The 10611-nt window shown below is 45.0% G+C and overlaps 1 protein-coding gene across 3 annotated transcripts in view; it reads left to right on the top strand.

The window, feature by feature from the left end:
• The first annotated feature begins 2626 nt into the window (after positions 1-2626).
• Positions 2627-10611, top strand: part of MAPK8IP3 (mitogen-activated protein kinase 8 interacting protein 3) — a 69536-nt gene continuing 61551 nt past the window's right edge. For all 3 annotated transcript variants that reach the window (XM_081887919.1, XM_081887918.1, XM_081887920.1), the window contains exons 1-2: positions 2627-2655; positions 3053-3662. In XM_081887919.1, coding sequence (XP_081744045.1) covers positions 2642-2655; positions 3053-3662 — 624 coding nt within the window. In that variant the 5' untranslated portion in view covers positions 2627-2641. The remainder of the gene's footprint in view (positions 2656-3052; positions 3663-10611) is intronic.

Below are 10611 nucleotides of genomic sequence, written 5' to 3'. Positions count from 1 at the left end.
TAGAGTGCTATTAGGAGCAACTAAGAGATCTCTCCTGAGATTTCTTGCAAGCTTTTGCCTCTCTCTTCATTCCTTTTTCCTTCCTCAGACCAGAACACTGAAGCTCACATTACAACTCTACCCAAATCTTTCTAATGCCTCATTGATTAGTCATTAGAGAGGTTGGGGGATGGATTTTATTGCAGGGCGCTTGACATGCTACTCCTGATCTTTCCAGAGATGGCACAGAGAATCTCTCAGCTGATGCTCTTTATTTTATTGTGTGCTTCACAGTTTTGGTTGCTGTTATTTGAAACAGAGGTATACACAGAGGTGTATACCTAAGTCACGCAACTAGGAAATGTGTATTTTTTGTCAGTGCTAAGTGCCATAGAAGGCTATTTATATGACCTTGCATAGTAGGATTTTGAATGGGAAATGGCAGTGCCAGATACAGGGTTTATTTTGGGGGCTGGGGGAGGGTCTTGATCAAGATGCCTTCAGTAGCCTTCCTTCTCTATGATTCCTTGATTTCTGTCTTAAGGCTTTAAAGGTAAATTGAGCCTGTAGAATTATCTATTGGAATACTAAGGTAAAGATACAGTCAATCCCAACACATGATCAGGGGAAATATACACTAGTTATAGATAAAGTGGCTCATTAGTCAAAACAAATTAAGATATAACTATATGACTGAATGTAATGAATATATGTAGGTGGCAGAATAACGAAGTAAAACAGAATGATTTCTGTGGTGTGCAGTTAGTTTTACAATTCTTTCTTAAATGTAAAGCTTGGTCATTAGTGTTTTCCTTAAGCTATTGTAGTTTCTGTTACTCTTGGTCTTCCTATTATATTTGTTATTGTTGTCGGTACCATGAAGATTTATTATGTTATTATAGTTATTTTAATAGAAGGCATCAAACTAAATAAAAATAAAGGTAAATTGAGAGTATAATTGAAATGTCAGCCAGTATGGATCCAACAGCACCACAGTAATATGCTCTGACTGACCAAATGTAGGCAACTACAGTGGTACCTTGGTTTACAACCATAATCCATTCCGGAGGTCCGGTTGTAAAACAAAACAGGTTGTAACCCAAGGCGCGCTTTCGCCAGTGGGTCCTCCCAAAAAAAAAAAATGGGTTGTAATAAAAAAAAGGGGGTTGTAATCCAAAAAAAGGGACATACACTTCCAGGTGTGACGTGGTTGTAATCCAAATCGGTTCCTAACCAAGGTACCACTGTACAGTATCTGGCATTTTGCACCATCTGAAGTTACCAGTTCATTTTTTGAGGGCAGTCCCACAAACAGCACATCACAGTAGTCTGTGTTAGGGGTTCCTAAAACATGAATGATCAAGGCCTGGCCTGTCTTCTCTGGGAAACGGCACAAATTACACACCAGCTGAAGTTGGAGAAACATATTGCAGCAAACATATTGGGATGTGAAGTAGGGTCTGGTTGGAAGATGAATGCTCACACCATGCAACCAGTGGCTGAGGGCATTTAAGAGGTGGATTGATCATATGATGTCTCCAGACTGACAGTATTTGTGGGAAGGATTCATGCACACACGGGGAATTGTAGTTTGTGAAATCAAAGTGGAATTAAGTCATCTGTCACACAATAAATCCACTTTTAAGGAAGGGTGGACTTTTTTGCGGTTAGCAAAGTGAAAGTGAATTGCATTAAAAAGTGTTTAATGAATGAACAATTAGTGAGAAGCTGTACAAATGTCCTAAAAGTAGGTCAGCATGACTGCCCACCTTATTTTTGTGTGTTTGTAAGTTGTTTTTAACTGTTTTTAACATTGTGTTTTAATTGTTGTAGTCTTCCCTAGAACCTTAGAGTGAAGGATGGGTAATTAATAACAATAATTGTTGTGTAACCTTCCTACAAACAAATCAGACTGAATTTTCAATAAAGATCAGAAATTATCTAACCTCCACATATATTTTGGGCAAGCAAATCAGGATGAATCTGCAATAAAGAGGTTGTCTGATGGAGACCAAAATATCTCCATCAAGTGAACTATGTATCAATTTGCTTCCAATGCAGAAATTCAGATATGAGACACAAAAAGTTAAAAAGCAGGGGGCAGGTTACCTCTGAAGATGTGTAGAGTGGCTTTCAACTTTCACTGAGTAATTACAACCAGTTCACACACATTAGATTTAGTGGAAGGGATTCTAGTTTAGAGATTATTATTTTCATACAGGGTTCAGCCTCATTTGTCTCTCTGAAGGCATTAAGCATCCTTAATAAAGCATACGGAAGACCCAACCACACATTGGGACCTGTTTATGTTTATCAGATGGAAATATTTTGCAACTGGGTTTTTCTTGTGGAGTCGTTAAAATGTGTTGTAATGCATGAATTCTATGGCTGAAATGATTATTTATATACTTACAGAATTTATACCCCCCTTTAAACAACTATATAATATGGTTTTGTGCACTGCTTACGCTCCTGATTTAAGAAAGTGGACTTGACTGTACTGATCAGAAATGTAATGCATAGGAATTCTACAATGCATTTTAATAATAATAATAATAATAATAATGCCCAACTTCATCCCTGCAGGGATAAATTCACCCACAGAATGATCTTCATAGCAATCTATCCTGTGTTCACTGCGAAGCAAATCCTACCAGGCTGAATGAAGCTTATTTAGTGAGTATTAGGTGGTGATTCTTCCAAATCTGTATCTCATTTGCAGCTCAGTAAATGGGAGTTTGGGGATATTATGCCGTGTACCTAAAATGTAACCAATTAAATATTATACAGGCACACGGATTTTTATTTTATTTTTTAAAAAATAGCAAGCAGGCTAGTCCTCATTTCCCCCTGTCCTTTGCCGTCGCAAAGAGAGCTGTGCGGCAGCATTATTCTGGATCTGCGCGCCCCCTCCCCAATTATAAATGCGGCCACAGGTCAGGCCAGCCTAGTAACGATGAAAACCTATTCCATATTGGAGCGAAGGAAGGAGGGATGCGCACGGGAAATCCGATTGTAAACCCACCTTTCTTCCTTCTCTCCGTCCCTCCCCCCCCCCCCAGCCTCCCACTAGCAGCCTGGCCGCAGCGGCGTCTCTGGTGCTGATGCGCCTGTGCGCGCAAGGCAAGGAGAGGCGACGGCAACGGGAGTGGCCAGTGGCGCAGGGCAAGCGACGTTGGGCAGAGCCGAGCCGAGCGCTGGGGAGGCGGAGGCCGAAGCGGGAGGCGCAGGAGCAGCATCAGCACCGCCGCCGCCGCCATCCATCTTCTGCAAGCCGGCGGAGCAGGTGCCGCTGTCGGTGGGAGCGCCTTCTATCCGCGGCGCGGGGCTCGTCGGTCAGCGGAGGAGGAGGCGGCGGCGCCAAGATGTTGGAGATCCAGCTGGACGATGGCGGCGTCGGGGGCTACCCGGGCGACGACTACTGCTCGGGCTCGGTGATGTCGGAGCGGGTGTCGGGCCTGGCCAACAGCATCTACCGCGAGTTCGAGCGCCTCATCCGCTGCTACGACGAGGAGGTGGTCAAGGAGCTGATGCCGCTGGTGGTGACGGTGCTGGAGAACCTCGACTCGGTGCTCACCGACAACCAGGAGCACGAGGTGGAGCTGGAGCTCCTGCGCGAGGACAACGAGCAGCTGCTCACGCAGTACGAGCGGGAGAAGGCGCTGCGCAAGCAGGCCGAGGAGGTGAGCCCCAGAGAGAGAGAGGGAGACCCCTGCGGGCGACGCGCCTGCAGCGGGGGAAGGGTGGGGGTGGGGTGCGGAGAGGCCGCGGCGCGCGCAACGAGGGCGCAGCGCTGGGCCAGGCCCAGGCGAGGAGCCAAGGGGACCCACCAAGGCCGACGCAGCCCTCCTGCTCCCGAGCAGCCTCATAGGCAAGAGTGGTGTTGCCGTGGCCCAGATCTGGGCAGGAGGATGGCTTTCTGGAGCTCAGGCCCAGCTCATGTGGATTGTACTTGGGATTCATCACCTACTAATAGTGGATTATTATTTTTAGTAGCAGTAGTAGTGTTACTATTATTCTGCAGCTGCATGGGATTTGCCATATAAAGGACAGATCCAGGACCTGCTTAGCTGCAGCAGATTCTCCAGGAGGATGAAATGTTCTGTAGAGCCTTTGCTGGGCTCCTAAAAACAAACAAACATGAGAAAGGGTTAGGAATAAGCCACGGCTTGTTCTGTCTTGGCTGAAGAGAAGGGGGAAAGGAGAAACCCACTGGAATCTGGCAAATGCATTGGAGCTCTGTGGATTAAGTTTATTGAAATGGGAAAGGGGACAGAGGGGAGTCCTTGTTGATACCCAGGTTTCTTTTACTAGACTCCATGAGGCATTAAAAAACCCAAGTCAGAATCTGTCCAGAGTGGGATGGGTGGAGGGAGGTGAAGCAAAGATCCAATGCAGTGAAGACGCTGCAGGGATACTTTCCATGGAGTGCTGTGTGCAAAATACTTTCCTTTGCAACCTGCCACCCACCCCCACCATGTAAATTACCTACTGTTCCTCCTGATCCCCTCCCTAAAATATTCCCTATTGGTTGGGACCTTGTCCCTGTCCGTGTCCCCATCATCTGTCTCCCTTTTGTATCCTAGTGCCAGTCTTCCCCAGCCTGGTGCTTCCCATTTGTCTTTGGACTGCAACTCCCATCAACACTTTTCCCTGGGGCTGATGGGATTTGTAGTCCAAAACAACTGGAGGTCACCAGGTTGGGGGAAGGTGGGCCTAGGATAGCTGTGCCCACCTACCTTCCCTTTCCATTAGCCCTTGGCAACCAGCCATGTACGTCTGCTACTCATACACCAATTCCTGTGCCAAGATGAGATAAATCTATCGCTGGACCCCAGAAAGTCACCCTGCTGGCTTCTCCCCTGTTTTTCTGTTTTTCTAGTTTTTAATTCCCAGAAGTTCAGTTTGCCCTCTGGGCAATCTCTTCCTCTCCATCCGGCCAACCATTTGTTGGTGAAAGGAGCGGAGGGGAGGCTTGTGTGGCACATTGCTAGGCCCTGGAAGTGCCAGCCTCTGTTATCCTTAATTCTCACCCTTGTGTGGTGCAAAGGGGGTGTTTGTAAATGCCATGGAAGTGGACCCAAGTGCCAAAGTTGCTCTGCTTGTTATTGGCTGGTGTGGCAGGACTGGAATTGCTCTTGGTTGATTTCTTAGTGAATTGCTGTAGATTTGCAAGTTCTTTTGACTCCCATTTTTTTAACAGCAGCAACAACAGCCAGTGTGGCCTAGTGGTTAGAGTGTTGGACTAGGGCCTGGTGGACCAGGGTTCTAATCCCCAAGTCTCTCTGGGTCACCTTGAGCCAGTTGCTGTCTCTCAGCTGAAGCTAACTTGCAGAGTTATTATGAGTATAAAATGGAGAGGGGGGGGAGAACTGTATACACTATGGTTGGGGGATTATTATTATTTAGTTTGAAGGCTGCATTCTCTTCTGGGCAACCTTCCAAGGGTTGCATGTCAGTGGTGGGCATGGGCAAAAGTGGGGGGAGAAGTTAATGTAGATTTTACCTTTGTACAGTAGCCTAGTTTCTACACACATGCACACCCCCTTCTATCTTCCATCCAGGTAAGTAAAGAAGCAATATCAGGCAAATTCCAGCTAGGCAAAAATAGACTTGGGGTGCAAAGGGGTGTGGCCTTGGGACAATTCTTAAGGCTAGATAGAGAGGCCTGGAGAGTCCCATCCAAGCCCTAGGCATGAGGTAACCCACTCAAGTTGCACATCACCCTGAGCTTCTTGAAGGGAAGTTGGATATAAATGTAATACTAAGTAAAAATAATCAAAGTTGTTTTTTCAAAAAATATTTCTCTCCTTCTGCAATTAAGATACTGAAACAAGGCTGTATACACTCTATACACTGAAAGCGCAGTCAAAGCACATTCTTTCCCTCAAATAATTCTGGGCACTGAAGTTTGTTAAGGGTTTCTGGGAATTGTAACTCTGTGGGGGTTCTTTGAGGGAAATAATGTGCTTCAGATGTGCTTTAAAGGTATAGTGTGTACACATCCAAAGAGAGTTTTTTTAGGTGGGAGACAATGACTGGATTTTTGTGTGGAAAGAATTATGAACTCAGTTCTGGTATGGAAAACCAATTCCTGGTCTTAAACATGTGCTCAGTTTTTTCCTGGTTCTTAATTTCTAGTTCTAAGGGTATATCTGCTTCTGTAGCCAAAATGGCCACCCATCCATATATAAGAATGCCTCTGAAGCATCAGAATGAGGGAAACCCTAATGCAGGTGAGGGGAGATTTTAATCTTTCAGATATTCAGCAACTACAATTCTCATCAGCTCCAGCAAACATGGCCAGTGGGTCAGGGACAATGATCATTATAGTTCAGCAACAGCTGGAGGGCCCAAGGTTCTCTACACCTGCCCCAAGTTTCTAGAAGTGCAAAATATATTTTCGGGGGAGAAGCATTGAGGGAGAAGCCTCTGCCCACCCCAAAGCAGCCTAAAGAAGACTGAGCATGCTCGGTGGCCATAGAATGCTGATTAACTGTGGAGGGGGACATACGGAATGGAACCCCTGGAATCTCAAGTGGGAGTATTCAGCGCTGCAACATTTTGTTGTGGGTCCCACTTGTTATTTTTAGAGTGTGCTCTCCTTGATGTTTTAATCTGAGGAGGCCCACTAGAGCTGGGAGGTCAGGAGTTTTCTGTGCCAAGGATGCAGTCCTGCTGGAGGGTAAATTCTCTTTGCATCATCAGCCTCAGATGTCTCTTTCCCTTACATCAATTGTCAGGCCATTTTTTTGGTCCTTTGGGCTGATGCCTGGTCTTCTGGCATCACTTCACAGTTTAAGAAGGATGTTGACAAGCTGGAAAGTGTGCAGAAAAGGCGACTGAGAGGATTCTGCACTGCAGGGGGTTGGACTAAATGACTCTTGTGTCCCTTCCAGCTAAATGTCTATGATTCTATGACTATGATAAGGGTTCTGGAGTTCAAGTCATATGAAGAATGGTTGAGGGAGTTGGTTAGGTTTAGCCTGGAGAAGAGAAGACTGAGAGGTGATATGATAGGCATCTTCAAATTTGTGAAGGGCTGTCATGTGGAAGATGCAGCAAGCTTGTTTTCTCCCGCTCTGGAGGGTAGGAATTCAACCAATGGATTCAAGTTTAAATAAAGGAGATTTTGACTAAGCATTAGGAAGAACTTTCTGATGGTAAGAGCTGTTGGACAACGGAAAAGACTACCTGGGAAGGTGGTGGACTCCCCCTCCCTGGAGGTTTTAAAGCAGAGGTTTGGTCAGAGATCAGGCCATCTGTCAGAGATTCTTTAGCTGTGATTCCTTTATTGCAGGGGGTTGGACCAGATGACCCTCAGTGTTCCTTCCAGCTCTATGATTCTGTGGTTCTACATGGCAGTGTGGCAAGGACCAAGATGGGGCAGCTGTGAACTGATGTACAAGAAGCCTGAAACAGAATGAGAACAAAATAATTCTCTTTGGTATTTATATAAAAGCACTTTTGTCAGTGATGTGCATTGCCAGCTGTTTAATCCCAGGCATATTCATACAATTCCTTTAATCTTATCTAAATTAGAAACAGCTCATCAGATTTCCCCTCCCCATCCTGAGAACCATGGCCTTTTCATATTTTTAATGGTTATTATCTTCCATAGAAGGAGAGATCAAAACTATTAGAGTCACAATCCAACCAAAATTGAACTCAGTGGTTGAATTTATTTCTGAGTAGACATAGGATTGTGCTGTTTAAAGATTTCATTGTTTTCAGTGGGAGAAAGAGTGGGGTTTTGTAACAGTACAACCCTATGACCGTTTACTCAAAAGTAAGTCCCGCTGTGTTCAGTGGGCCTTGCTGTTAGGCAACTGTCCTAGAATTGCAGTCTCTTGTGGAAATCAGTGGGACATAGGATGTGCTGAATTTTGGCTGGATCAGGCCTGAAGGTGCTTTCAGCTGAGAGAAGAGGTGGCTAAGGATTAACGAGTTAATACTGAGAAGTACAGAGAATGAATGGAGATAGGGGATTCATGTGTACTTTCTATCAAATACATTTTATGTGTCTTGATCAGAGTTCAAGAACCTATTCCAGTGAGGCAAAAACACTCAGTGTGCAAAGCTGGGCCAATGAGGGGTGTGGTTTGGGGAGAGTTCTGAGGGCCAGTTCTGAGAGGCCTGGAGGGCCGCATTTGTTCCCCAGCCCTGATGTGCCCCACGCCTGCTTTTAACCAATGATGGGGGCATTCATTGTTTGCCAAAGCTGTTCCAAATCATTACACTGTCAAAAATGACGAACAGGGAAAGGACAACTCGGCTGTGGGACTGGCATCCTGCATTTTTGCATACTCCCAAAGTACATGGGAAACTGTAGTCTAATGTGGAGGTTAGCAGAGCATGGAGTACAGTGGCCAAGTTGTCATCTCTGTCCAAAACTGGCCAAAGCTGGCAAACCAGCCATAGCTGGAAATAGGCACTCCTAGCTGTAGAGGCTACCTGAATTTCCAGGGGCAATGTCGGATCAAGTAGGAATCCCAAGCTATGGACCTGTTCCCTTCCAGAAGGATGCAACCATGTCCATAGCTGACTACCACCACCATATGGCACCAGTTTTGAAAGATGTGCCCTGGCTACTGGTCCAGATTCAGGGTTCTGGAACTCAGAAATATGAAACCTCTATCTTGTCTGCATTCAGTTTCAATTTGTTGGTCCATGTCCAAAGTTGAAGCTCCCAGAGCAAAGGTTTTCTTTTTTTTGGAGCCTTACATTTTAGCTATTGGAAGGGCAAACCCCCACAATTTCCAATTCCTAAGTAGCATCAAATTGATTAGGCATGCAGGTGGCTATGCCCTCATGATTTTTCCATCTTTCGATACTTAATGTGTAGCAGTATCACAAAGTTTGTGGCTGCTTTGCAGGTGCTCTTTGTATGAGGTTAACCTTGCATTGTCATTCTACAACTGATGCCAAGCTATAGTTGGCGGACATATTACTTTTACTCTTTTTTTTGCAGTACAGTGGTACCTCAGGTTAAGAATTTAATTCGTTCTGGAGGTCCGTTCTTAACCTGAAACTGTTCTTAACCTGAGGTACCACTTTAGCTAATGCGGCCTTCCGCTGCTGCCACACTGCCACCCCGCGATTTCTGTTCTCATCCTGAAGCAAAGTTCTTAACCTGAGGTACTATTTCTGGGTTAGCAGTCTGTAACCTAAAGCGTCTGTAACCCGAGGTACCACTGTTTTTATTGTAGTGATTTTGAAGCTTTCCAAATGTGGAAAATCTCAAATCAGACCCTGAGAAATACCAATTTCACAAGAGACAGAAGTGTATGCAGGGTTTTTAAAAAACATGCTTCACTACCTGCAGTCTTTGATTGGTCTTTGGATAAAAGATGATGGAGGGCACAGACTTTGTTTGCACATCACTTTAAACCAGGGGTGAGCAACCTTTCTTCACCTTCACATTCTAGGGGCCGTATGCCAGAAGCAAAAGTGGGTGAAGCAACGGATGTCAGTTTACTTACACATCTCTTTGGAAGCCAGAAGCATAATAAGATTTCAAGGTCAAATTCAAAACTCTCAAGGAGGGTGTAAATCTGGGCTGGTGAAAGGTGTGGCTGTGGAGAGCATGTGGGCTAGGGAGAGTCCCGAGGGCCAGAGAGAGAGTCCTGAGGGCCACATCCCATCAGCAGACCTGAGGTGCCCCATCCCTACTTTAAAAATATAATTTGGCTTAACTATGGTTTGAAAGTGAACACACAGTGTACTGGTGCACAGGGCTAAAATTGTTGGCCCTTAAATCCTCACTCATTGCAGACCTAGTCTTGTGGTTTTTGTCTCTCTCCCAAAAAAGCCACAAGCAGTAATCCAAGAACAAGTCTTGGCTACAGCTTGTGGTTCGTTTGGAGAGGAACAAACCATGAACCTGGATTAGGATGAAATGTTAAACCAAATAATGACTTGTCTCAGCAGGAGCAGGTGAGGAGTGCAGCACCCATGATTTTCTCCCTGGGCACCAGAGCACTTGCACATTCACCATTAAACCATAGTTAAGTTTAATATTTAATACAGATATTTTAGATGTTTACACCCGTTTAGGGTAGCAGGCAGCCGTGTCCATTTCCAGGCTACTCCATTCCATTTCTCTTTCTGGTTTTTATTCCACTCCCATTTACAGGCACTTGCTGTTGTGTGGACACTTGGAATGCTCAGCCCTCTTTGAACTGTTTTTGGGGTCCCCCATTGTGGTGGGGGAATCAAACCCTGAAAGATGCGAGGGGACTTTTTCTGATTAATCACAGTTTGATTGTCTCATATCTCAGGTTCTACAAATGCTAGAAACTTAGCCTTTTTTTAAAAAAATGAAAGCTGAGGATTATGGTTTATGATGGGGGTCGCAGTCCTTGCTGCATCCCTGCTGGACTCCCATGAGGAGAACATACGTTATTCTTACCATAATAAGAATTGTTTTTATAATTGGAAATGGCTTTTGGAGGAAGATGTACTGTTGGACTGGCATGCAGTAGTTATTCTTATGATATCTTAAAAGTAGGGAGTGGGTGGGATTTTTTAAAATTAGTTTTCCTGGCAAGAAAGGAAGAGCTTTAGAGCTCCATGATTTTACTGCATATGTCTGTGAGGCCTTTATGGAAATCAATGTGAGGTCAAGCAGTT

This window comes from Podarcis melisellensis (assembly GCF_964234715.1).
Source record: "Podarcis melisellensis genome assembly, chromosome: 14".
Classification (NCBI taxonomy): Eukaryota; Metazoa; Chordata; class Lepidosauria; order Squamata; family Lacertidae; genus Podarcis; species Podarcis melisellensis.
Note: the sequence above shows the minus strand (reverse complement) of the source record. Positions and strands in the feature narration are given on the sequence as shown.